Source organism: Serinus canaria, chromosome 8 (assembly GCF_022539315.1).
Source record: "Serinus canaria isolate serCan28SL12 chromosome 8, serCan2020, whole genome shotgun sequence".
NCBI lineage: Eukaryota > Metazoa > Chordata > Aves > Passeriformes > Fringillidae > Serinus > Serinus canaria.
Window position 1 is genome coordinate 11843880 of NC_066322.1, and position 27688 is coordinate 11871567.

At 40.1% G+C, this 27688-nt stretch overlaps 2 protein-coding genes across 5 annotated transcripts in view; one reads left to right on the forward strand and one right to left on the reverse strand.

Moving 5' to 3' along the window:
* Nucleotides 1–3882, reverse strand: part of FUBP1 (far upstream element binding protein 1) — a 33448-nt gene extending 29566 nt beyond the window's left edge. For 2 of the 3 annotated variants that reach the window (XM_018912325.3, XM_050977551.1), the window contains exons 1-4: nt 3667–3881; nt 2571–2661; nt 649–687; nt 268–307 (exon numbers count right to left, since the gene is read on the reverse strand). In XM_018912325.3, the coding sequence (XP_018767870.1) occupies nt 268–307; nt 649–687; nt 2571–2661; nt 3667–3780 (284 nt within the window). In that variant the 5' untranslated portion in view covers nt 3781–3881. Of the gene's footprint in view, nt 1–267; nt 308–648; nt 688–2570; nt 2662–3666 lie in introns of all 3 variants that reach the window. The other variant, XM_030226422.2, reaches the window with a different exon arrangement.
* A 212-nt stretch (nt 3883–4094) lies between these two features.
* On the forward strand, nt 4095–27438 carry DNAJB4 (DnaJ heat shock protein family (Hsp40) member B4). 2 transcript variants are annotated; one of them, XM_030226478.2, is made up of 4 exons: nt 4095–4252; nt 17059–17344; nt 19708–20282; nt 21247–27438. In XM_030226478.2, the coding sequence occupies exons 2-4, from the start codon at nt 17134–17136 to the stop codon at nt 21478–21480; spliced, it is 1020 nt and encodes a 339-aa protein (XP_030082338.1). In that variant the 5' UTR covers nt 4095–4252; nt 17059–17133; the 3' UTR covers nt 21481–27438. The 2 variants fall into 2 exon arrangements, with proteins under 2 accessions (XP_030082338.1, XP_030082339.1); XM_030226479.2 differs by having other exon boundaries at nt 4158–4265.
* The last annotated feature ends 250 nt before the right edge of the window (nt 27439–27688 follow it).

The window sequence follows — 27688 nt, forward strand, 5'->3', positions numbered from 1 at the left end:
TGCTACCTATACTGAAGTAGAAAAACAAGCCAATATATTTTCCTTTCATTAAGGTCAATCCACAGCCTAGGACATGGAAAAAGAAAGGGAGAGCAATGTAGGTTCATTTTAAGTGTCTGACTTGGGACTTACTAAAGCTGAACTTCAACAGATCACACAAAATCAGAATAAATACTTCATGTGTTGATACCATTTTTTCAGAAAAATTCCTTGAAACTCCTTTGTTTCAATAAAAATCCTATATAAGATGTAGTGTAAAACTCTTACCTTTGCTGCTGATGCATCGGTGGTAGCTGATTTCCAAAAGCTAGAAACAAACATTACTAAAATTAAATTCAAACAAGTGGTACAGCTTACAACTAAGCTTCTCCTTTGATAAGAAAACTCAACTGTGTCCAACTTTTGTCCAAGTTTACTTTTAAGAAGTGTTATCAAAAGGTTTAAAAACTATAAGGACTCTTAACTGTTGCTACCACCGTCAGTTTTACCAAGCAGACTCCTGCTGCTTCAACAATATAAGACAAACCCCCAGCTATTTTTTGGATCTTACTTATTTAAGTGTCACCTACCAGAACACTTTCAAACTGTTGTTCTGACAATGTTACACTGGTTTAGGGTTTTTTTTGCAACAAAATAAAAATTACTTACAGTCATTCTGGGGAGCAACTTTCTTAGCATCTGGTTGATCTGCAAAATTAAGATTTTTTAAATTTTTTTTGCCAAGAAATTCAGGAAGCGTTTAAGCCTTTTAGTGTGAATCGCAAATTTCCAGTGTATTTTAGCCCCCCTTTTTTTTCCTCTCTTTCTTTTTCCTCCTCCAATTTCAGGGAGTTGATCATCTGAATAAAAGAAAGAATCTCACGAACACTCAGCACTTGGTTAGTATAGCTGAAAAGATGTTAGGTTTTTCCATGTATCTATTAGTTTAACAAAAGGCAGCTTTCAGAACGCACTGTGTGTAGATAGCTCACAGATACCCAGTCACTGAAACTCAACTAAGACAAGGAACAAAGTCCAGCTTTGTTGACTGCTCAAGCTAATGATGCTTCTATAGTAAAAAAAGAAAAAAAAAATCAAATCCATACAAAAACCAACAATAACTTAAAAAAATAATTCTGACAATGACCACAAATCTAGACCAAACATCTGAAAATACAACAGTATCACATGACAGTGCAATCTCAATCTGAATGTTGATATGAAATCCCTATCCAATATCAAGCACTTCATAGTTCATAAAACTTAAAAAAAAAAAAGCAGATTCACAGTAACTACATCACTACTGTCCAAATCCTTTCTGTACAGTCGAGAAATATAAGGCATCATGAACCTATATCTGAAAAGATAATACTTCAGATGCTTCCTTCCCACCCCAAAATAAAGGCTACATGAACCACCATAATTTATGTGCAGCAAAAACTCAGCCACATATTTCAAGAAATATTTGTGTCAATCCAGAAAGATCCACTAGTTTATTTCATGTTTACATACTAAACACAGGTAATAAATAAAAATTCCTGCCTTTAAAAGGAGAGGGCATTCCCTCCCAGTGTGTTGTACTGCTCGGACTTGTCCAAGAGCCATCTACACATAAAATAAAAAGAATACATTACATATATCATCTGAAGCATCATTAGCTCATTTTTGTATATTAAAAACCTCACCTTTAATAGAAAAAAAAAACTTTATCGTAGGACACAAGAACTCCTGATATAAAGCCTTAGTTACATTCTGTAGACTGAGTTTCAATCCTCTTTAAGGAAAAAAAAAGGCATTTCTCTTTTGTAAGACCTATGAGAACATTTCAGCAAGCTCAAAGATTTCTTCCTGTAATTTAGATAGGATTTGGTGTGTATATTAACCATATCAAACCCTGCTAAGTTCAAAGTGGATGCTCTGTAAGAGACAGAAGAGGACACACACACACGTTTCAGGAGAAAACTTTACTGCAGTGTAAGGCAAATCGAAAAAGCTGCAACAAGTCAGAGGATTTAAGTATGATCTTATCAGGGTTCACACATGCTGTAAGCTGAACTACTGCACTACACAAAAGTGTCTTCAAGGTAGAAAATTTACTTTCTTCTGGTTTTTTTTATAGTCCTATGCTTTTACAATGAAATGCATTAATACTTTTATTTGAAACAGTGCAGTAATAAAGTTAATGAAATAATCCAGCTTCGGGAGCACTTCCTACCCTAACTGCAGTTTACGAGTTGCAACCAATCCCACACAACCATAAAAGACTTCAATGACACCTGCACAGGCATTTTGCAACCTGAATATTTCGGTCCCTTTCCCCAGCATGCATTTTTCTATTTGGAACACTTAAACCACATTTAAAATACTGTAAACCAGGCTTATATTCACTTTAATTTAGAGCACAACGATTTAAAACCTTCCCACTAAACTGAAAATTAAAAACTATGTCATGATCTATGAGGGGAACAAAATGTTTTAATGCTCTGCTATGGAAAGAAAAAACGAATCCACAAACAAAACCACCACCTTCAATCTTTCTACCACAGTGGCCATGCTCCACAAAAATAAATGCAGCAGGAATGAGTGCGTACCTCCATCCTCAAGAGGTCTTTTCTGCCCTCCATAACCGTAGTCGTTTGAATTCATTGCTGTGCCAGCATCTCCTCCAATTTTCGCCGCAATCTAAACAAAAGGGAGAAGTGAGCCAAGAGAAAAAGAATTAATTCGGCCCATGTTCATTCCACGTCTTCTAAAAGACTTCAAGGATTTAAACAATGCGCATTAGAATGACTCCAAATCATTAAAAAAAGGCCAAAAGCAGCTTTGTTGATAGAAGTTCTTAAGCGTTTTAAAGATCCTTGCTCATACTTCAGCAGTAGAGCCCCCTAAATTTTCCTCACCTACCAAAAAAAAAAAAAAAAAAAAAAAAAAAAAAAAACCCAGGAGAACTTGGTCTTTAAACACCAAAACCTTTTTCCTAAACGGGAATTTTCTTTCTTTCTCTACGCCTTCTTCGCCAAACACTGCGGTATCTCGCGGCAGGGCCTCACCGGCCTAACAATTTCAAAACCCGACCACACCGGGTCTTCTAATACAGCCAAAACCGCGACCGCTTATTAACAGACAAGGCGAACATTTCGCCCGAGAAGCAACGAAAACATCGCCCGTGGTGCAGAAGCTACAAATAAAACTGCGGGATAAAGAGCTTCCGCCAGGGCCGCCCTCGCCCCGCAGGCCGCCGCGCTGCCCAACCGGTCCGAGCAGGCTGCGGGCGCCGCGGGCGCCACAACACGGCCCGCGCCGCGGAGCCACCGCCCTCCCGTCCCTCCTGCCGCGCCGAGCACGGCCCGATAACGCGCCGCTACTCGCCCGCCGAGATTTCGCGTCCCCGCCATCGGGGAGGGACCCCGCGGGGCCGCTCCTCTCACCACCGAATCCCCTCGGGCCGTTCCCGGCGCTGTTCGCGGGCAATGGCGGAGCGGGGCCACAAATACCTCGCGGCCCAGGGCGGGCTGGTAGCGCAAAGGGGGCGTGGGGACGGGACAAAGCTCCCCCCAATACCCACACACTGGCGGAGGGGCCCCCTCTCCCCGCAGCCTAGTGCGCAGCGCCCTCACTGTTCCCGCGGCTCCGAGACCGCGGCCTCCAGGCCCCGGGACCTCATTGATTCGATAGAGCCACACACACCTGCCTAGCCCTCTGCAGCGCGTCTTTAAAGGCATCGTTCACTCCTCCAGCCCCGCCGCCACCTCCCCCGGGCGCGCCCGCGGCAGGAGGGGGCACCGTGGAATAGTCCGCCATGGCCTCCCCGGCGCCGCTCCGGCCGCTGCCGCTGTCTGCCAAGAAAGAGAGAAAATGGCGGCGGGCGCGCGCCTTTCACATTCCTGCGCGGCATCGTGCTAGGGGGGAGCGCGCCTAAACCTCGCGAGATCTCGGGCGGGATTTCATTGTGGGCGCCGGAGAACGGCGGAGAAGCCTCGCGGCGTTTCTCCCGGCCCCGCCCAGCCGGCCCCGCGGGGCCTCCGGGGCCTCCCTGCAGAGGGTGGGGTGAGATCGCGATGTTTCCACGGGAGGCGCGAGCCCTTGGGGACGCTGCTGATAGGGCCGGGAGAATCACGTGGGGCGAAGGGAGGGCAGCGCTGGGGTGGAGGCAGCGCGCAGTTCTCGCGTCATTTGGTGTGGAGTCGCGGGTGCGCGCGGGGGAGCGGAGGCTGCGTTGCGTGGGCTGCCGGGAGCGCGGTCGGGCCCGGGGCTGAGGCGGCGGCGACGCTCGGTGAGTGCGGGAGGTGAGCGGGACCTGCTCGGGGCTGCGGCAACGCCGCCTGCCCGCGCCACACTGCGCTTTAGGGGTGCTCTGCCTTCCCGGCTGCTGCTCAGGCGGTGGCGGTGGCAGCGGCGCTGCCCTGCGCTGAGGCGGGGGTCGGGGCGCCGGGCTTTCTTCCCGGAGCGCGACTGTGCCCCGGGGAGAGGCTCCCGCGGTGCGCGGCCGCCGGGCGTTGTCACAGACAATAATACGAACGCCGTTTCCGGGGGATACGCCTTGGCGCCTGGCGGGGCAGCCCGGCCGGCGGCGGCAGGGGCGAGGGCCGGCTCGGCGGCCGGTGCCGAGCCGGCGGAGCGGCGGAGCCGTTGGGCCGAGGGTCAGGGCCCGCAGCCGGCCCGTCCCGCCGCTGCTCGAGGCCCTCTGCCACCCTGCGGGCGCGGCCGCTCGTTTCGAACGGATTTTTGAGTCGTTCCACACCCCGCGAAACGGGACCAGCTCTCTCTCCTTTCTCGGAGTTTCGCTTGCTTCGTCCCGCAGTTGTCCATGGTTGTTAGTTTCTTAGCTGAAAATGTTCGTTGTTAATGTATGATTTTTATACCTGGGGGATTTTTTTCTTGGCTGTGCAAGCACAAGCTTTAATGAAAAACTGGAATCTGTAATGCTTTAATCTGGGTTCTGTTAAGGTCCTGTGACCTGGTGGGGGTAAACTATCATGCTGAATAGGGATGACGGTGTTGTAAAGGCTTTACATCAGGAAAAGGTTGTAGAACATCTACTTAAGAATCCTAGCAATAGAGACTGCATAATACCAGAATAGAACTGCTTTAGGACGGCGTTCTGTACCGTTCTGAGGAGATGCTTTGCAATTTTTAAAGAGTATATTCATATGCATTCAACTGTTCATTTTTCATCGGCTCCTGGTTTACATAAATGTCATACCTTTTTTTTTAAACATGCGTGCTTTTAATCTGAAGCGTGGCAGGTCTCTTCCAGGCTTAAGTGAGTGTGGTTTGTTTGTGGTCAGTGCTTTTACTTAAGAAACTTGTTTTGGGCTTGGCCTGGTTTGGGGCTGTGTGCAGGGACTCTTAGATTTGCATTAAAAAATACCTCTTCAGTGTTTTCCCTTCCCTGTCCTTCAGTGCTGCCTTGTAGTACCATGCTGCCTTAAGGCGATTTTAATTGGGATAAATTTAATAGACTATAAGTCACAGTGTTGCTGAGCTCAGATTATCCTGCATTCTCTAGTGCAGGTAATTTTCCTAAAGGAAGCTAAAAAAATGCAAGACCCCATAACACTATCGAGGTAGTGCAGTTAAGAAGGATTATAAGAGTAATATATTCCACAAAGTTAAAAATTCCTATATGCTTCTAGGTAGATGACATTGTATTGCTACAGCCAGGTGAAACTTGCTCTGATACTTCTGCTGGAAAAGCCTGTACATAAGAATTAGCTTATACTTTCCATTAATGTAACTGTGTTAGCTGGAGTGGTTGGAGAAAAAAGTCAAATTATGCTTGGAGAGTGGGAATTTAATTCTTATGCTTGGCTTTTTGCTGCTGTTGCTAAACACTATTTGTTCATTCTCCTAGCTACTAATAGTTTGACTGTGTGTAGCGAGTACTTACTTGTATGATTTTAGTTGAGCAATAGTAGTTGACTGTGACTCGTTGAAACCTCTCCTGGCCAGTGGCTATGTGTTTATGGCTCTCCCCTTACTGGGTGAAGGGGAGCATCAGTGTGCTTTGAGTGTGCTTTGCGTTTTACAGTTACAAAATGTGCTGGTGTTTCTTTGCGAAGTTCTCTGAGACAAGCCAGTAGCTATGTAATGCTGATAATTTGTAAGCAGTCATAATACCTTGGGCTAATACAAACACTCTTGTCTGGTACGGTAAGTGTTCTAGTTCAATTCATAAACAACTGATGATAGGCAAATGTTAATTTTAAAGGTTTTTTAATCAGTTTTTTGCTACTCTTTGGGGTGATGCTTTATTTGAAAGCTGAGAGTGATATTTAGTATGTCTGGTATTCCTCGATCTTCGCAGTTTTGAAGTCACTGTAGGCTTTACTGTCAGAACATGAGATTAGGAAACTGAAGAGGAGAACGATCTCACAGTATTGGACGCTATATAAATATTTTGCCTTTACTTTAACTGTTCCTAAGTTGATCTAATGACCTTTATTAACACTTGCATCTGTCTGTATTTCCCATGATGGAACTTACAATTTGCTAGAAAACCGCATCTCGTAAGCACTCTTATCTTAATTTCCCTTCCCAGTGGTATTTCTGTTAAGAAAATTATACCAGTGGGATTAATTAATTCTGTTTAATCTGTTAATGGAGTGGGGTGAGGATCTAACCCCTTAACAGTGCTAACTGCAGTATTTGTTGGAGTACCATGCTGGTATGTCACAGCATCATACAGCAGGGTGTCCTGCTTTCTTACTTGCAGGAGTTGCCTGCACTGCCTGTTTCATCACTGCTTCTAGGAAGTTAATGTGCTTGATGTAAGTAGTTGTTTGCATTGGGCTGCTAGAGCTTGAGAGCATTTGTTGTGCAAAATAAGGCTCACTTCATACAGTAACTATTCTTTCTAAAGAAGGATGAGTAGTAGAGAATCTTAATAGATGGATAGCTGGCAGTATAAGAAATAGAAGAATATAGATTTTTAAAAGTCTCTTCACAGTTTATTTTAGAGATTGGAGGAAGATGTCTCCCTTAACTGAACTTACTAGGTTATGACATCTCCCATGATTTTCTGGCTGTAAAGCTTGTTTTTTGCAGTAATCATCAGACTAAAATATTCTACTAGATGTATTTACTGAGAAACAGCGAGTGCAAATATCTGACAAGTCAGAAAACCTTTTATTTGTGTGGGTTGTCACAGATTTAAGTAATGGATGGTTTTGAAGAAAAAAGTAATTATATGCTGTGTGAAAGAATCCTTTTATCAAAAGGTCCTCAGGTATTTCTATTTTAGTTCAGATTGAAAAAGCTTCAGTGTAAAAGTGTGGAACTGGCATAAATCCTCCACGTAACCAAAGCCACTTCAGTGCATGAATGCATTGAGTTCTGCTGGGTTGACTGGGGTTTTTTTCTCTTCTACAATTCACTTCAACTTTGCTCTCTGGTGACCAGACCAAAAGGTGAGGCTGTCCTGAAAAAAGTGATTCGCTGGTACAAGTAAGGAGACCTCCCACAAGGTCAATAAGTAAAGAATTCCATTTCTTGTGAAGTTGCTTCTGCAACCTTCTTGGTAGCATGTTTTGTTTAGTTTTGCCTCAGTACACTGAACGCCTGTATAGAAGTGCTTATGTTCTCTGAGAGAAGGATAATAGCTGTACCTGTGCCTGCCGTGCTTTCTGCAAGTCATTGCTGCTGTGCTGAAATCTGCAGTCGGTGTCTGATGATTTCCTCACTTTAGGAGATGTAGATCAATTGATTCAGATTCTGTCAGCTGCTACTCCAGCACTGGCAAAGTGTGTCCAGGATCTGCAACATTATCAGTAGAAAACTCCCTTAAATAACTGCTGATAGAAGACTGAGCATGTGCTCTCTGTTCAAGCAACTGTTGATCTGTCATGAATTTTCATATTTAATACATGTGCACTGAAGTAGTAATTACAGTTTTCAGATCCACAATTTGGGTAGTATTTAGATAACTTTGACATAGCGAGTTTGGAAAAAAAAGTCATATCTGGTGGTTTTGGATTACATTTACTCATGCTGCCTTTCCTAGAAAAAGGTTTTAGTGTATTAAAACTTCATAGAGAAGCTATGTAGAGCTCTTCCCTTGCACGTTTTACTCTTGTGCATCTCCTTCCATACATATTTGTTTTAAAATTTTGGTTACCTTACAGGAGGCTATCAAATTGCATTAAGCCACCGTTGCTTTGGGTATGTCCGATATAGGAGGGTAAGTCAGAGAACACTCACTTCTTCCTTAGATACTGCTGCCGTGTGCAAAGAGACTGGATCATTCTGTTAAAGGAATGTTGTGCAAAAGGCAGCTGGATAATATTAGTCAGCATGATCGTGTCATCAGTGCTCAGCACTGACTTGTTCGAGGGGATTGGGTATTTTTGTGGCGATGTCATGGGAAGGAAAGCGTTGAGAGCACAGAGAATTTGCTGTTAGTATCTGCAAAATTCTTCCCTGATGGGGGAGAATAGTGAAAGGCCTTGCTTGAAAAGTTGGGCAGTGGAGCTAGGCGTGGAAGATGCATATGAATAGGGATTAAGAAAGGCTGAGGTGGGGACTGAGAGACTGAAAGGAGAACAAATGATTATTGCAGCAGTAGCTGTAAGGGATGGAAGTGTCTTAATATGTCCCTCTGTCAGCAATGTACTGAAGAAAGTGCATTTAAGACCTGTAATTCGTAAGTACTTTATTTAAGGCATAATTAATATTCAGAATTCTCCTGAAGTGGGAAAAGCTTGATTGCTCCAGAGCTTGATTGGTGTACTTCCTTATTACCCAGGCCTGATCTCTAGTAGTGTTCTTTCAATTGTACTTCTTAATTTGTGAGTCAGAGCATCTTATTTTTAAACAAACTGTTCATGTATCTTAGCATAAATTAAAAAAAAACCAAACAAACATAGAAAGGTAAATCTTTTCTGAGTCTAAGTTCCGATCGTTTCTTAATAGAAGAGATGCTGGAATTTGGTATCACTTCAGAACACCTAGATATTTTTCTGCTGAGTTGTACCTTCTTTACCTGTTAGCTAACTTTTCTAGGCTGATGAAGAAGGGAGAAACCAGCTAGGAAACATAACTTAGCTATGGGATGTGGTTGAAACATTGCAAACACTAGTGAGCAAGTATTTTGACTTTTCTTACAGCAGATTGTAGTAAATATAACTAGAGCTGCTTGTCTTCCTGTCTCCTGTAGGTGAAATATATTCTTACTGACATCTGTTCTCCTTTCATGTTGAGCAGCATTGTGCTGACATCTCCTTTTTAAATTCCTGTCTTTGTACCACAGTTCAGTGTGTGTTTTCAGCCTTGCATGTAAAACTGGCTGCATGAATCAGAGCTGCTGGGTGGGATTTTGACCAGCGCACTCTGGAAAAAGCATCTCGTGTGAGCACCTCCTTTTGCTTATGTAAGACCATTGGGATCACATGTCCACAGCAAAAATGTGGGCAGTTCCTTATTTGGTAGTGCATTAATAATCTTCATCTTGCATGAATGTAACCGCAATTAAAACAGTGTAGCTGAGTCGATTTTCAGCTGGATTTATTGTGTTTGCAGTTCATCTCTTCATCAAGGCTGAAAAAATAGTTCATTTTCTACTGGAAACTAGTAACTTCTCAGATTATTAAAGGGGCAAAAACCTCAAGAAAACTCAAGCAGAATTTGCATGGGGATTGTGCAAGCATCTTCCACCTATCCTTTACCCACCCTATCTTCTGTGAGGCCTAAACAATCAGTTGTTCTCATTGATAACTTTTTAATTATGGCAGAAAAGAACCTAATGCTTTTGCAAGAAGAAGAAATAACTTGCAGACCTGACTTTTGTCTGTTCCTTAGTTATGGAGCATGACTGAAGTAGTGATAAAATTCTAGATGAGTTTGTCAGCCTTCTGTGTAAACCTGTAGAGTATATTCATCGCTAGGAAAATATTTCTATAATGTGTTACGTTCCACTAATGAATGTTCCAAACCAGCAATGTGTTGGGACAGTGGTTTTTGTTGCCTTTTTTTTTTTTTTTAATAGAACAAATCCAAATGCCTTATGGTAGGCTGAGAACCATTGGAAGGACAGACTTCAGGTTTAGATCAGGTCACATCTGAGTAGTGTCTGTGCCAGAGTCACAGAGACTGTTTTGCAAGAGCTTATCTATGAGGAATATCTTTATTCTACAGGTTCCCTGACTGTTTATTTCTGTATCTTTGCTAAGATGGCAGGTTATTACTTGAACTATTTGGTGGAAAAAAACCCCATTGGGTTACTTTGTTATGCATGAAGGAGTTGCTATTGTGCTTAAGGTAAAGGGTAGTTACTGGTGGTAGATAACCTCCTTTTTCTGCAGATGAAAGGCTAAAAGAGGTGATGTACTATACTACAGCCATCGAAGTAGATATTAAATAAAACATACTGCCCATCCTAATGTTTCCTGGGGGGTCAGAATTGTAATAACTGACCTTATGTAGGATGTTGAAATAAATGCATTCTAAACACTTCAGTTTCTAAACTCCAGTTTCTTGAAGGAAAGTCAGCAGTGCCTATTGTGGAAACTTGTGCTGAGTTTTCCATTGTCCTTTTCCTGTTAATCAGTACATAGCAGTAGTATTAGGTCACAGAAGTTCTCCTACACCAGGGTTCATTGGTGGAAGATCTGGTAGGGAGCCAATCACAGTTCTCGGGGTCTGAGCTGCCTGCCCTTGTGTCCATCCCAGAGCAAATGGTGCTTTGGTTTGTGCCAGCTGGCCCTGGGTTCTGGGGTGGGGAATGCTGGGCTGCAGAATGAGCTGGCCATTCTGTACTTATATTTTTAGAGATATTTCTGCCCCTTTTGTGTTGGAGTGGGGAGTGGGGCTGAATCTCTTGACTGTGAATGTCAAATTAAGCCTTAGTTTACTGAAAACATCTTCACAAATGCAACTAAATGCCTGTTTTCAAAAACTGTATTTATTGTAAACACCACCTCTCTATTTAGGTGGAAAACAATACAGATATTATACTTGTTATAGTATAGTATACTTATCCATTATTTTTCAATATTTGTATAATAAACACATCTGCAGGACAAACAAGTAGAGGTCTGCACGTTTTTTTTCAGTATTTTTTTAATTGTCTGAAATTCCTACTCTGGTCTCTTTGTTAAACTTGCAGTGCATCTCTTATGTTGTATTTATTCAGTGTGCTACTGACATCATTGACTCTACAGAGTCCTTTGGCAAGGAATTCTATCACTTACAGAATTTCTTCATTTTATTACTTAAACTAGCTTCTTCTGATTACACTTTTCCTCTGGCAATGGGCATAGAACATAAACGATTCATTTCCTCCTTCCTCCATCATTTGTTGACCTTGCAGACCTTAGTGACTTGTGTGTTTTTTAGAGACTGAAGAATTCAGTCGTCCACAGTTGTTTCTCACGTGGAAATGCTTGCATTTTTTTTTGTTATCTCTTATGGTTCTCTGAACATTTTTTATTTTAATGTTTGGGGGAGCTGAAGCAGGCAGAATAGCTGAGTGTTAACAGTGTAGATGGACTATTGGTACTGTAGCGTTTACATGACTAATGTTTTCTGGGATTTTTGTGTCCTAGAATCTCCTAATACTTGTTGGCTCCCAAGCAATCTTGTATTCTTTTTGTCACTGATCAGAATTAATAAGTAACTTTTAAACCTTTTTTAAACAACATATATTTTATTAAGTGGTGTATTCTTCATGCTGGGAAAACAGTGTGGGGCATGGAAGCCCCTGGCTATGTACAAAGGATATGTACATCCAGTAAATCCAGTAAATTAGTCCTTTGTGATGGTATTCATAGCATTCAGTGTGTTGGCACTTGAGAATCTGAAAGACTTGGATTGTTAGCAGTATGTTTGCCTAAAACAGTTAACAGAAGGGCTATAAGACTTTTTACAATCAAAAGCAGCTACTCTTGGATGGAAACAGAGCATACACAAAGCATTAAGCTGTTCATCATATTAAATATCTTTACTTGTTATATAACCAACATGAGAAGGTTGGTGACATGTGAGTCAGAAACCTGACTAGTACAGTGTGATAAATATGTGATTAAGTCTAACTCTTCATTTGCATATGGGCTATTTCAGGACAGAATTCCTTGAGGCTTGGGTAAATTCCTGAGTGATAACCATCAGAGCAGCAAGTAGTTAGGACAAAAATCCGGGCTTTTCGTATGTAAAACTGAAAGAAAGAAGTTTGGCTACGGTATTTTTCTGTTTTCTTTGTCCCAGATTTAGAACTTAAGTAGTGAATTGTGCAGAACTTAATAAAATCAAACATTTTCTTGGAGGAAGGAGAACTTCAGCTTCTTTGTGAACGTGGGGCTTTATTCGCTAATTACAGGAGGTATTTCTCTGTACCAAAACATTGCACTTTTCCCATACAGATATTTACAAAATAATGTGAGAACATTCTTAACTACTTGAAGTTCTTAGCAGTGTGTTAAACAGGCATAGTCAGTTATGGTAGAGAAGCTGGTAAATGTTTTGCATGATTGGCATTTTTTCTGATCACCATTCAAACTGAGCAAGAATCCCTTCACAGAAATACGTAGGTAGGGATTGAAATAGACACAGAATCTGAGTAAGGAATTGAGAAGCACCTTTGGAATGTGTTCCTGTAGAAGAGAGAAGTCTTAACTTGTAGATGGAAATTCTTTGTGTTGCTTTGTGTGGCCATACTTTGGATGGTTCCTTTTGAGTTTCTAAGTGCAGTCCTGTGTTTTCATCAATCTGTACATCACTGCTGAATCCCAAGAGCTCTGCTTGTTTTCGCGTAGTTGTTCATTCCCTCTTAGTAGTGAAAAGTTCAAATGTGGATGTTTATTCCAAGAGTATTTTTGTTTTCCAGCTCTAGTAGAGATTGTGACTTAGCAAACTTACATCTCACACTTGATTCCTGTTTACTATGTTCTGATCAGTGTGTAATGGAAATAATAATTTCTTGACGAGAAGAACTTAACCCATAACTTAGCAAATTATAAACTATAGGTAGTTTTAAAGTATGGTGAATTTTTTCAGTTGTACATTTTATTTCTGACTTTTGGTCTATTGTTACAAAAAGTAATAAGAAAATTTAAACTAATTTAAAAAAAATTGCTAGCATCTTGTCATGTAGTCTCTTCCAAATGAAATTGAAGACTATGTGAATCACATGCTTAAAAAATACATTTTTGGGATTCAGAAGTGGTAACAGTGTATCTCTGGTTTGATATTTTACACTATAGCTAATCCATGTAATATCTGGAATGTATATTTAAAGTGAGACCTTAAAAATATATCCTTTGGCCTGGTGGCAGCATTTAATGTATGTTCCAGTAATATTATAGAAATTGTTTTAAAAGACATTGCCAATGAAAAATATAAAACACATTTGTTGATGCTAGGACTGGTGTAACCTAAATATAATGAATTTATTGTAAGTTATGTGGCATTTCACTTTGCTTCTATGATTATTCATTTAGATGTAAAGTCAGCCCCACAATCCTTATGTACAGTTAACTTTTTACTTCTGTCACAGTAGCAGTTTCCACAGAGAACTCAATTAAAAATTTGACAAATTTGGTTCTTACTGGGGCATGAAGGGCATGACTAAATGAAGCTTTTCTTTTATGGCCATCAATTAGAAAGAACTGTGATGCTCTGCAGATTTTACTTTGCATTTTCTGTTAGATATATTTTTTATACTAATTGTTGCTTCTGTTGTAAACTCCAAAATTTCTGTGTATGATACCAGCTACTGAATAGTTCTGTGGTGAAACTCTATTTAATTATAGAGTTCATGATTGGGGCTTGCATGTACCCGGTCTTATTCACAGCATAAAGTGTATATAAAGTACAAACATGGCTCAGGCAGCAACTACATCCAGTCAGAGATGGTGGGGAGAAGAGTGTAGACTTTTTTTTTTTCCAGGTGAAACAATGGATGATGTTACAGGAAATTTTTTTATTGCATATGAGTGTGCTTTCTTTAAACCATTGTAGATGAGTATAAATTCCATTCATTAATGTGGGTTTGCAAATATTGTGCACTTAATTGTGAAAGCTTTTCCTGGGGAGGGATTTGGCTCCTGTGCCTTGACATTTATGTGCACATGTGTATTTATAGTTGTGATCTGTCTGGAATTTGCCTTTGTGGTTTTATTTGCTCTTTAATTTGTTCTGTGATCTAGTCCTGTCTTTCTCAGTCTTGTTTCCGTGGTTTAATAAGTGAGCAGTACAGAAAAAATGGTTTAATTGAAAGCAAATAATGAGCGTTTTTATTCAACTTCAGGGAATATTGACACTGTTCTGCCAAGAATCTTTTACTTAACACACTGGTGCTAATTCATGATTAATCTATAATTTGAGTTTGGTAGGTTATTATGAATGCTTCCATAATTTCTCTCACTTGTTGTGAAGGCTTTTTTGAAGAAAGCAGCTGATTCAAAGCTGATGTTGTCAGCACTACTGTTCCTATGACCCTGCCCCCACTTTCTGCCAAACGGGATGTATAGCTCTTGGCCATATGTATGTGAGTTAAACTATAGCTGTTCTGAGAGAGTCGTGGAAAAGACATTTTAAAGCAACAATTCTCAAGTGGAGTGCCATAGTCAGATTCTGTCTCCGAAGCGGAGCTGTTAAAAGAACAATTTTCAGTTTCCTAGTACGTGTTTCATACACATTTTTAAATAAAAAAGGCAGTCTGGTATTAAAAGTGAACATCATAGGTTTTGATCAAAGAATGTAGAAAATCTTCTAGGTAAGAGATTGTTATATTAGGCAAGTTTTGTATGTTTTCAAAATTTTATTCAGTTTTCCTGGCAAAATTTTTTAATAGTCTATTTGGCATTTTAGTAATTGCCAAATATGAAAAAGTACCTTTTTTTTTCCCCCAGTCAACATTAAAAAGCTTGAACTGAAATTCCTTTTTTTCTTTTTTTTTCACCCAATTTATACTGTAACAAAAACCAGTGATGTAAAAAAGCACTGGACAAATACAGGCTGTTAACTTCCTCAGTACAGAATACTATGACATTACCCTGAAGTAGCTTATAAGAACAGAAAGTCATGTCTGAGATTGCCCATTTTGGTGGAAAATTGTTTTACAGGGTTGACTGTAACCAAGAGCTTCAGAGATACCACTTGATGCTGGAATGATAACTTTTCTGTGTATGCCTGAAATAGAATGTAGCTGTTGTATTTGAAGACTGTATAAACGAAGAACTGATTATATAAAGGGTTAATTGAGTCATAATGTGATATATCATTTGGAAAATTATTGTGGTATAGTGAGGAAGAAAGTTAAGGGATGGTGAGGGGTTTTTTTCTGTTATGTTTTTGAGGTGGCTTCCTGGCCAAGTCTGTTACTGGATTTGTATGTCTGAGAATTTCCTTTGCTTTCTTACAGTAGCATGCTTAATCAAAGCTTGTGTTATGGCCTTACTAGCTGTGTAGTTTAGTGCTTCTTGAAGGCTTGAGTGATTTGCAGGACTCTGGTTTGTCACAGCTGAGAGCAGCCGTGGCGATGTAGGATCGCTGAGGCTGTGTGCTCTGACTGCTGCCGAAGCAAAGCCGATGGAATCCCAGAGGAAGGTGAGCTCACAGCCCAGTGGGCCGCAGTTACAAGGGCAAGTGTGCAAACACTGCACGTACCTGTGGGACTTAAAGCAGCAGTCTCTGAAATAGGAGGTGACTGAAATGCAAGGATTCTGGGAAATGGACATACTGATGGAAGACATCAAGGTAGAAACACTGGAAGGAATAGAGTAAATGCTATTGCAGACATTGGAAAAGAAAATATAATGGTGGGGTGGTTAGGAGGATGATGCAGGTTAAGAAAGTGAAAGTAAAGACCCACATCTTTTTCTAGTATTTTCTCGTTAAGGAAGCATTTTCTGTCTCTTCTTATCAGTCTCTTGTAAGTTTAAGCAGGTTCTAGAAAACGGCTTTAAATATAATGTTCCCTGAGTCAGAGGATTAGTGGGTTTTTATTAGTGGGTTAGAAGGAAGGCGGCTGAGCTTAATTACCTCCTTCATAATTCAGCCTAGAATTGTCTTCATACAGAAAATGTCTAGATATGACCCAAAGTGTAGTATTTTAGTACTTTGTTCCAGGGAGGAGTAATTTTTCAGTTGTGTTAATCTGTCATGTAGTTCATTGATAAACATAGCTGATTTCTTGACCTATAGCCCTTAACAGAAGTACAGAAGAAATCTTGCAGGCTAAAACTTCATAGCATTTTCTCTATGGAGCATGAGAAATACTTCAGTAGTAGAATTTGTTTTATATATTTTAAAACAAATGTGTAAGAACCAAGTATTTTTGTTATTAGCATCTCATCAGATGAAAGCTAATTGTTTTGTGTATTGCCATACTTGTATAATAATCTTGGTATTTCCTATTCCATAGAAGAACACTGAGACAGGATTTATATTTTGATCTGCTTCAGTTGTGGTAAACAAAGTGGTATTTTTTTGCTAAGATTCATTCTTATTGCTTAATAGTACATGGCCATGGTCAGCTGTGGTTGAGGGTGGTTTAATTTTATTTTTAAGGAAGGAAATTTTGTTTTCTGAAGCTGTGTCGTTGATATGGGTGTAAAATTCTTCATAGCCTTTGCTGGAAAGGGTACAGCTCCATGTTGATATATTTGGAAAAGAGTTATGTACAGCTGTCTCTATAGAAACAGTGAAGTAAAATGCTATAATTACTCTAGATGGGCTTCAGCATGTCGCTTGGGGCAGATAAGCCCTGAGAGCCGCCTGGACTCTGCCCTGCTGGTGCAAGGCGCTGTTGCGGCTCCGCTTTAACCTCTGCCCCTGCACGGGAGCTGCCGGGCCAGGGGCTGAAGTTGAGCGCGGCGTGCGCGCAGGCGCGGGAGAGCGAAAGCTGCGGGCTGGGGCGGCGGGGAAGTGACGTGCGCGGTGTTTGGCGTTCTAGAAAGAGCTCAGACACGTCCTTCGGGGGAGGGCTCTGCCGTGCCCGCTGTGTAATCGTTTATAAATGAGCTACGGGGCAAGGAATGAAATACGGAGACGCTCTCTGGGCTGTCTTTAATGTATCATAGAGTTTGTGGTTTTGTAGCAGGTCTGTTTCAATTCCAAGTTTGATTTTTATTTTTCCTTCTCTAGCATCTCCACCTTGCTAAGACACTGGACGCTGCTTCCTTTACAGCAAGGAAAGTCTGAATTCCTCCAACACTCAGGATGGGGAAAGATTACTATTCTATCCTGGGAATTGAAAAAGGGGCTTCTGACGAGGATATCAAAAAGGCTTACAGAAAACAAGCACTGAAATGGCATCCAGATAAGAACAAATCTCCCCATGCGGAAGAAAAATTCAAAGAGGTTGCAGAAGCTTACGAAGTGCTGAGTGATCCCAAAAAGAGAGATATTTATGATCAGTTTGGGGAGGAAGGTATGTATGTCTGTTATACTTTGGTTGGTCTCTGTTATACTTTTATCGTGTTGAATGAAGCAAAGTAAACATGTGAAGACAGTATGTGTTTCTCATTAGACAACGTGTTTACAGTGTATTTGTTCTGTTCATGAGATTTTAAGTATGACATGCATTGCTGGACTTTAATGCTGGTAAAGTTTTAATTTCTTAATTTAATGGGGTTTTGTACAAACCCCAAATACCTGACAGGCAAAAAGTTACTGAACGGAAAAAGTTTCTATCACCCATGAATAGCTTTTTGTGATCTTTTACTGCTGCCTTCCTTTGCCAGAGCAATTTTTGAGATGCAGTTCAAAAGGCATGTATTTTTTTCTTTAATTTTTGCTTAAGGGCAGTCTGCTTGATCTAGGCAAAGCAGTCCTTCTGAGCAAAAGCCCAGGTGTCCAGCATGTAGTTGTCCTTGGCTTTGTGCCTGGAGAGGAAAGAATTTGGCTGATGTCATGAAATACCAGAACAATTTTTTAGCTTTAATTGTAAACAGTGATAACATGCCAAGAGAATGAGGCCTCAGAAATCTCACATTTATCCTAAAATGGTTATCTGGAGAGGATGATTTTTTAAAAATTTTTTTAAATTTTTGACCGACATGACATTCTGTCTTATGATTGAGCAACAGAGGAAGTCATTAACATCCCTTCCCATAAATGTGCATGGTATCAGGAATTCCTTTTAAAATAACTACTTCCGTAGTGACAAGTAGGCCTGCTCATTGCTATTTGCTCGGGGCCATGTTTTTTACAATTATAAAGAAGGACACTTAAATAGCACTATTTAGTATTTTGGGCAAAGCTATAAAATACGATCTTTTAAAATGTTGAATGTGAGAATACCTCCTGATGCATCAGTTACTCTCTAAGCTCTTCTAAGAGGGTTTTAATGGAAATGCAGAGGGTTGGGGTTTGTAAGAAGAAGGAATCTTCAGTGTTTTTGCAGCCAGGAACTGGATGTACCTTCAGTAGCTTCTGGCCAGCTATTCGAGGAGGTGTCCTTCTGCTATCACAGATTGAATCCCCCGATCTGCATATTTGGCATTAACAGTAGTGTGTCAGAAGGATGAACTACAGTTTGTTAAGTACTTTTGCTCTGGTATTGAAATGGGGAAAGTATTCTAATGTCTTAGTTGGTTAGTGTTGATAACCAACATTAAGGTTATGCATGAGAGCACTGAGCTAAAAGAAAACCCTACAAGCCCCTCTTTCAAATTTATAGAATGCCTCCCTCGTAATGTAAGCCTTTGTTTTTCTATGGTTATAAAAGTATGAAGCAGCTGTAGTTTTGAGTTAGTCTAAGACTGAAAACAAAAAAAAAATTTAAAAAACAAGCATTTTAAGTTTGAGACTGTTTACTTTAAGACAAAAGTATCTTAAGAAGACTTTCGACCTTCCAGTGGTCTAAGGAAGTACCCTGAAATAGTTAGGGCAGAGGAGCACTGTTATAAGGAAGTAATTGATCACTTATTGGCAAAGAGGCATTGAAAAAAATTGATTTTAGCTTGGTTTGAAATGGGAGCACAGGAAGTACAAGAGAATTTTCAGTGAGAGTTCTTGGCAGGAAGAATTGAGATTTAGATCTCTCCATGTGAAAGATAGAACAAAACTATTGAGAGCCTTCTGATCTTTTGCACAGAGACAGTGATAGAGTATGCAAGGGGTTTTGTACCCAAATGGATCTTAGTAAGTTCCATGATGCTTTTATTTGTGGCTGCATTGAAGAGAGTTCTCAGGATATGTACCTGTTTTGTACCATAGGAACACAAGCTGTGATAATTTTGGGGTCTAAATTTATTATTAAGGAAGCATATATGTGCTTGACTGTGGGCATGTTACCTTTTACTCAGAACAAATTGCAGGAAAATAGGTAAAACTAATTAACACTGAGTTATAGCTGAGCTATAGAGGCTATGGATTATGTTACATATGATAGTGAATAATTTTCCCCAGAAGTGACCTTGTAGAAGGATGCAATTTGCAAAACACTTTGCAGAGCAAGAAGAGATCAAATCAAGCAAACCTGTCTTCTGCTCTTAAGATGCTAATTGATTAAAATATGGTTTCAATCACATGAAGTAAAATTGGCAGTGTCAGAATACCTGTTCTTCTGAAGTAAGTCATTCTAGAGCCTCAGAAACCTTGCTGTTCAAGCTATTGAATTGCTACGTAGTACCTCACATTCTCATGGTGAATCCTCCTTGAAAAGCAGACCTTTCACTCCGCTGCAAATATCTTTCTGATTCATCAGCCGTGATATCATTACACCCTACAGCAGGAAAGCTTAAACTAATACCCAATTTGTTTTTAAATTGCCTTATTTTTCTTATTTAGGTCTTAAAGGAGGAGCTGGAGGATCTGATGGCCAGGGTGGTACCTTCCGGTACTCCTTCCATGGAGACCCACATGCTACATTTGCAGCTTTCTTTGGTGGCACAAATCCTTTTGAGATCTTCTTTGGGAGGAGGATGCCTGGTGGCAGAGACGCTGAAGACATGGAGGTGGATGGTGATCCATTTGGATCCTTCACTAGTTTTAGTATGAATGGTTTTCCAAGGGAAAGGAATACAGTAGGCAGCCAGTTACGTCGTAAACAAGATCCCCCTGTAATCCATGAACTTAAAGTGTCACTGGAAGAGATCTATCATGGCTGCACAAAAAGAATGAGGATTTCACGGAAAAGGCTTAACCCAGATGGCAGAAGCGTCCGAACAGAGGACAAAATCCTTACTATTGAGATAAAAAGAGGATGGAAAGAAGGCACCAAGATCACTTTTCCAAAAGAAGGCGATGAAACACCCAACACTATTCCAGCTGATATTGTTTTTATCATTAAAGATAAACCTCACTCCCATTTCAAGAGAGATGGATCAAATATTGTCTATCCTGTTAAGATCAGCTTAAGGGAGGTAAGTTTCTCTTGTGGTAGAACTCCAAATGTTTGATGTGATTACAATATGATTCCGTGGCTAAAGCTGTATGGTAGCTGTGTGTGTAATGTATTTTTTACTTCTTAATTAGTATCAGCTGGAGAAATAAACTCGCAATTTCGTTAAGAACTTTGTGTAAATTAAGCTACCTTAGGGGATTCTATAAAAAGTGTGAAGTGAGGTAAAGCACCTAAAGTAGTGAGGAAGAAAAGACAATACTTAATGTGGGTAATACAGTTCCTTCACAGATAAAAGCCTGTTTAGACTCATTGCATTGTTATGTAAATTGGACATTATCATACAAAGTGTGCTCAATCAGGTGAAGTTGCAGGAATCAGAATCTTACTCTCAGAGATCCTAGTAATGAAAATAACCTGTTGGATAAAGCAGAAGATCTGTAATGTTCTAATTTTGGTGCAACAGTATTATTTGGATTTCTTTAGGCACCACAAATATTCACATACGACAGCTGTGCAATTTTATATGCCTCTGCTTATAGACACTTAAATGTTCTGAAATTCCATATAATAGAGGTTGATAATGTATTTGTAAAAAGTGCTGTGCAATGTAAACGAACAAAAAGTGAAATGGGATTCTAAATTTCCAATAGAAATTTAGAAGACTGACATCTGTAGAGAAGTATGAGTGAGGAGTTCATTCTGCTTAGCTCTCTTAATTATTTGATAAAGTCTTTGAAGGACATATAAGCTCCATTACCCTCCAGTAGCCATTGTGTAACATTCATAAATTCAGTGATATTCAATGACAAATTAAAGTTTTTTCTTTCTAAGAGAGGAACATTGTATTAAAATTTTGATATCTGAGAAGTGCATAGGAGAAATGCTATTTAGAATTTTAGTCAGTTTTAAGTAATCCACATTCATTTATAGGTACAAAGAAGTTCTGACCAATTTCTTTTTCTCTTACTACAATCTTTCTTTAGGCTTTGTGTGGCAGCTCTTTCAACGTGCCAACGATAGAAGGAAGAACCATACCCATGACAGTCAATGAAGTGGTAAAGCCTGGGATGAGAAGAAGAATTATAGGATATGGTTTGCCATTTCCCAAAAATCCTGACCAACGGGGAGACTTAATTATAGAGTTTGAAGTAATTTTCCCAGATAACATTTCTCCAGCATCAAAAGAAGTACTTAGGCGAAATCTTCCAGTTTCATAAAATGGAAGACTGTGTATGTCAACAGATTAAAATAGGACACTGGAAATGCAGAAGACTGGCGAGTCTGCTTTAAAAGTGCAATCTGTAACACCTAGTGGAATCTTTGGGGTTTTTTTTGTTTTGTGGGATGGGTGGGGGGAAAATACTGTAATGCTGCATGAGAAGAAAAGGGTTTAAGTAGAAGTCATACAGGTGAATTCTGCAGTAAAAATTACAGGGAAAACCACTCATTTTGTTTTACATCTTCCTAATCAGCAATGTTTAGTCATTATTTTGCTTAATATAATTACAGTAATTTTTTTACAAAGTCACTTCATATTTCTGATAAAGTACTTGAGCCTCCAAGTATGTTATTTTTTATATCCTCACCGTGTCTATAACATTACACATTTATACAGAAATTTGAGATTGTAGTAGATATACACAAAGGTAAAAATATTTTAAAGAGCACATGAGAGAGATCATTTCAGTATGTTGCCTTCTACTGCAGAAAGCATAGGCCAGAAAATTCAGCTTGGACTCCTGACCAGCCCCCCTGTGCAATAAAAGCCTTCTCTTTATTGCCTCTAGAAGTGTCAGGACTGCATTGTGAGTGTGGCAAAGGGCACATGGCCTGAGGAGCCAGAGTAGCCATTTGCTGTGGGATAGTTCCTCAGCCTTCAGGCAGAATAGCAGGAAGGGATTCTTCCAAGACAAGAACAGCAAAGGTGAGCCTGCTGTCAAATGGGGCAGGGAAGCTGGTGACCGATGACGTGGAGAAAGCTGAGGTACCCTGTGCTGCCTTTGCATCAGTCACAACCAGTAATGAGGAATTCCAGGCCCCTGAGACTAGTGGAAAAATCTGGAACCTTGGTGGTGGAAGATTGGGTTAGGGTGCACTTTACCTGGAATTCTGTGAGCCTGGCAGATTGCACCCAAGTGTTGAGGGAGCTGGCTAATGCCATTGCAGGGCCACTCTTGTTTATCTTTGATTGGCCAGGGATATTAAGAGTTGTTCCTGTAGACTAGAAAAGAGAAAATACCACTCTTCAAGAAAACCAAGAAGGAAGATTTGGGAATCTACAGGCTAATCAGCTTCACCTAAGCCCTTGGTAATGTGATGGAAAAGAATCCTCCTGGAAAGCATTTCTAAAAAGTGGTCGGGGTAGTCAGCGTAGATGTACAACAGGGAAATCATGCTTGACCAGTCTTACTGCCATCTACAATGAGCTTTAGGGATGTTGGGAGAACAGTCTGTGTTGTTTACCTTTTACATCAGTAGACAGACTGGTGAAGTACAGGTTAGATAAGTGGAAAGTGAGATGGATTAAAAGCTGGCTGGATGAGGGGGCACAGGGGGTTTAATCAGTGGCACAAAGTCCAGTTGGAGGCAGCTCAGTAGTGGTGTACCCTCTGGCTGACTACTGGGGCCAGTACTAGTCAGCATCATTAATGACCTGAATTACAGGATGGAGTTTGCAAACCATATAAACTGGGAGGAGTAGCTTGTGCCACCAGCTGATGGTACTGCCTTTTGAAGGGGCCCCAACAGGCTGAAAAACTGGACACAGGATTCTCACTAAGTTCAGTAAGGGGGAATGCTCCACTTGGGAGTAACTGACCAGCAGACTGTCAGTAAACTGACTGTGAGCTGGCAATGCAGCCTTGTGGCAACAGAGGCCAGAGGTTTGCTAGCAGGTGAGGGAAGGTGATCCTTCCTTGTTACTCAGCACTGATGAGGATCCATCTGGAGTGCTGGACTCCCTAGCACAGCACCATGTATGAGAGGCTGAGAGAGCTGGAACTTGCAGGTGTGGGGAGAAAAGAGTTGGGGGAGATCTTGGCACCTGGCAGGAGGGAATGAAGATGGAGAAGCCAGGCTCTTCTCAGTAGCTTTCAGTGACAGGACTAAATGGACACAAGTTAGTTTGGGGTTCCATCTGAACACAAGGAAACAGCTTTTTACTGAGAGGATGATCAAACAGTGGAACAGGTTTCCTCGAGAGTTTGAGGAGTTGCTATCCCTGGCTACTTATAGCCTGACTGGACATTGTGCAGGGCAGCCTGCTCCAGCTGTCCATGTGTGAGCAGGGGTGTTGGACTTACATGATGCCAGGAGGTTTCTTGTAAGCAAAATCATTCTTTAAACTTGGGCTTGGCATTTTTTGCTATGACCCATGTTCTGTAAATGAGGCTTAGCCCAAAGATGGTGGTGCTCATGTGACAGTTCCCTAGGGGGGAGCAGGTCTGTGCCAGATTAGAAAGATGCACAAAAAACCCTGTAAAAGCATTCAGCTAGGGCAGGTATTTAAAGATCATGCTTATCTCAAGTATTCATTATTTTCAGAAGCCAAAATTTACTCCCATGAAGAAAAAAAAAAAGAGCTAGGTCGTATCTAAAGCAAAGTTTGTGTAAGAGTCAGTGTGGGATAGGGGTTGCCCAGAAACTTTCTATGCTTGAATTACTTTTTTAAAATTCAAATATGAGTCAGTTGTCTTCAGAGTTCAAAGGTGCATAGAGAGATGGAGAGCCCTCTGTAGTAATCTAGTTTTGTAATAGAGTAAATAGGGCTGGTTCCCTTGGTTGCAGCATGGTATTGGTGGAAGAAATGCCTTGTGGGCATGCTTTATTACTTGAGTTTAAAACCATAATACAGTGCTTTAACAACACTTTCAAAGGGTTTGGGATTTTTTTGTTGTTGTTTTTCATAAGAAAGTATTTCAAGATTTGCTGTCAGCCTTTTGCCTGTGGAAATTTAGAGGTTACCTGCTCTGTCAGGTAGCCTAAGAAATAGCAGTGTTGTATATGTGACTGCAGAAAAGTAAATAATATGGAAGTTGGGATTTAATTTACAATAATTTTTACATGAGTGTAAGAAGAATCCCATTTCTTTTACTTAAAGGAGTTGAATTTCTGTGGGTTACTGTTCACGTCAATTTTTCAACTGCAGATCACTTCATGCAGTATCAGTTAGTTGTAGTCCTAAATCTACAGGAAGTAAACAATTGCTGGAGCAGTATTACAAAGAAAAAAAATTGCTGCTTAGTGCTTCTGCATATTGTTAATACTATATATTGTTTGTTGAAAAATTTCCATTTCAGTATGTTCCGTATTGCATTTCTTATGTGGTTTTTAAGTAAAAAGTGTAAAGTTGGTTTTTAACTTTCTCTTATATTTTGTTACGATGGTAAATGCTACAAGCTACACGACTTTAAAGCATATCAACCTAAAATACCTATTTGTCCATTTAAAAGCTAATGGAATCAAGCATTTTGTAATCCAGGATCTTGTAACCATATCCAACTTGTAAAAAAAAAAATTACAGCAACTAAGACTATTTTTTTGTAACCATCTTCAGGTAAGAGGAGTAGTGTTAAATTGAGGAATTGCAGTATCTTGTGTATTTAGAGGTGTATATATATATATATATATATGTGTATAGCAAACTAAACTTTTCCAACTGTTTTCAAGCTCAAAATACAAAACTTATAGAACTGGTATGAAATAAATGCCTGTATTTCTTTTCTTATGGAGAGATAAAAAAGTGTATGTTTCAGAAACCAGCATGTAGAATTACTTCAAAATATGAGAGGAAGCATTAATATCTGTCTAATCCAGGATTCACAAAAAATATTTTTCTAATCAAAAATGTGCTTAAAAGCTATGTTTTAAAACCCACTTGATTATTTAATAAAGCTACTTGGGAGAAGGAAGCAAATACTCGGTCAACTACTATATTTGTAACTACTGAAATACATGAAAATAAAATGGTCATTCATGAAATTGGGATGGGTTTTTGATCTCTTGAAGGTTGCTTAGGTGCCATAGAAAGTCATTAGTTGCTCTGGAATTCATCCAGCATTTCTGAAAACCTCTGCTTCTAAAGATCTTTTTTTAATCTCATCAACATAAAGCCTTAGGATAACCTCAAGGTGTTGTAAGAGTAGGTCAAGCTACCTTACAGTCCATTCTTGTTCCTGCCATGCAGTGGTACTCGGCTTGCTCCACAGCTTTCTGCTGTCATGAGGGGGTTAGCATTCCATTCTTTCACTCAGCCATTTTTGTAGTAGCTTTGTAGAAAGCTTCCTGAAGCCTGTTTGTGGTGTGCTGAAGAAATGCACTCTATTCTTTTCTAGTATGTGCATCTTATATGCTAGCCTGACTCACCAGAAGCAGACTTTTCTGAGATCAAATAGGTTTTCCTTAAACAGTGAAATTTGGTATAACTTAGGGTGAAATTCTGTGCACTTAAATTCATGTGCTAGACCTAAAAAATGTGGGCCATGAACATGATACTGTAAATATAATTAGGAGACAGTTTTACTTTTCCAGTCAGTAAGTGCTAGTCCTCTTTTGCAGCTGACATGAATAGTTTTTACTATATTGCTTACTGAATACATCCTACAGAACCAGGGAATTACTGAACACAACCTACAGAACTAGGGAATTTGTCGTACAGCTGCTTACTGTTCAGCATCCAAACTGGGCAAATAGCAGCACTTATCTCTTCACGAGGTGCAGAATCTCAGCTCTTCATTTGTCAGATTGCTCAGCAATTGACTTGGATGGCATGATTTGTTTCCTTCAGGCTTCTCCAGTTAATTGCTCTATTATTTGAACAGTGAAAATAGAGATCTGTTGTTGATCCCCTTGGGTGTGGAAGGTATACCTGCCCTGTGCTTGTTGCCCTGGAATTACTGGCTTACCCAAGGGAGGAGCTGTACAAACAACAATCTTGTTAGTCATGCCTGATTGCTTTATCAAGGACAAACTGCCATGTTCACAGCCCTGCTGCCCTGCATTCAAAAACCCCCAAACACCACCCAACCAGCAGCTGAAATACCGTATAGCATTTCCCTGAGATAGCCCATGTGTAGTGAAACAGTCGCTGATAGTGGCATTTCATAGCCAGCAAGGTGACTTTGTTTCACATAACATTCTCCACTAACTTTATGGTTGTTGCATGCCACGATTCTTGCATCCCAAGTATTATGTATGAGAAACTGAAGAATGGGGTAGCCTGTAGTGTGCAATATACTTGGGATGAAAGCATTAAATCAGTCTTTCTTTTTTTCAAGTACATGGTTTGTTTTTCTTTCTAAAACCAAGGCTAATAACAGTTTTATTTCAGTTGATAACTCTCTTCAAAAAGTTAATTTGAAGTAATTTTGGGGTCCTTAGTATCCCGAGTTTTCGGAGGCTTTGAATTGGTTGATCTAGTTTTAGTGTGCATTAATTAGTGTTGGCAGACACTTCCTTAGAGGGTGCACATTCAAGGGAGTCTGAAAATAGGATTCGTTGTTGGAGAAGGTGTCTTCTGTCCATTACAGCCTTCTTTTCACTGAGGTTCTCAGCAGACTGACTTAATTATAGCTCTACTACCACTCAATCAGCATTGTGTTATGCTGATCAAATCTAAATCATTGAAACTGCTAATCCATGATCTGAGCTATATGAATAAATAGTATTTGTAGATTAGGAAAAAGAAGTCCATGGAAATGAACCTTTTCAGTAGCAGAGATGAAACTGAGCGTTGAACACTTCTTTACCCTTCCTTCCAAAGCAGGAGGCTGCTATGGCAAATTCGTTACATGCTTTTTGGGTTTTGAAAATAGGCATGTGTGCAGTTTTATCTTCCTCTGATTTAAATGTCACAAACAAGGTTTCATTTCACTTGTTACATTGTGTGACTAATGATGGCATATACATGCTCCATACTGTTTGTGTCTTCAGTTTCTTTGATCAGCTCCATTGGCCTCATCATTTTTTCTTTCCATAGTTAAAAGCTGATGCCATTGCTCCAAGCTGTAGGTAGGATCAGCACAATTTTTGTACCAACTTCAGCTATTTTTCTCCATCCACCTCTGTATGAAGCACAGAAACACACTTCCACTGAAGAAAGTTTTGCAACAGATACCTAAATTAGGACTGTTAATGTCCATGTATTATTTTTTAAATAAATCTGCACAACCTCTGTATATGTGGAAACTTGACTGTGTTTATTTAGTAAATCTCATTACCAAAATTATCAATAAACAGTATTTACTGGGTTGTAAGGTTCAATTATCTTTTCACAAGAAAAGGAATGAGTTGACACAAGTTGTCACCAATTCCTTTATAATACTTTATAATTTTAGTAAATGGGAAGTGGCTTCTTATTTTAAAAAAAGTTGCTTATTTAAAATTGAAAACCAGCAAAACCCCCTCAATACCAAGATGAACATGAAT

Bases quoted from the DNA above. Each gene is read 5' to 3' on its own strand.
- DNAJB4 (XM_030226478.2), top strand. From the start codon at position 17,134: ATGGGGAAAGATTACTATTCTATCCTGGGAATTGAAAAAGGGGCTTCT. The intron at 17,345-19,707 runs GTATGTATGTCT...TTTCTTATTTAG, and splicing joins TGATCAGTTTGGGGAGGAAG to GTCTTAAAGGAGGAGCTGGA. The intron at 20,283-21,246 runs GTAAGTTTCTCT...ATCTTTCTTTAG, and splicing joins TTAAGATCAGCTTAAGGGAG to GCTTTGTGTGGCAGCTCTTT.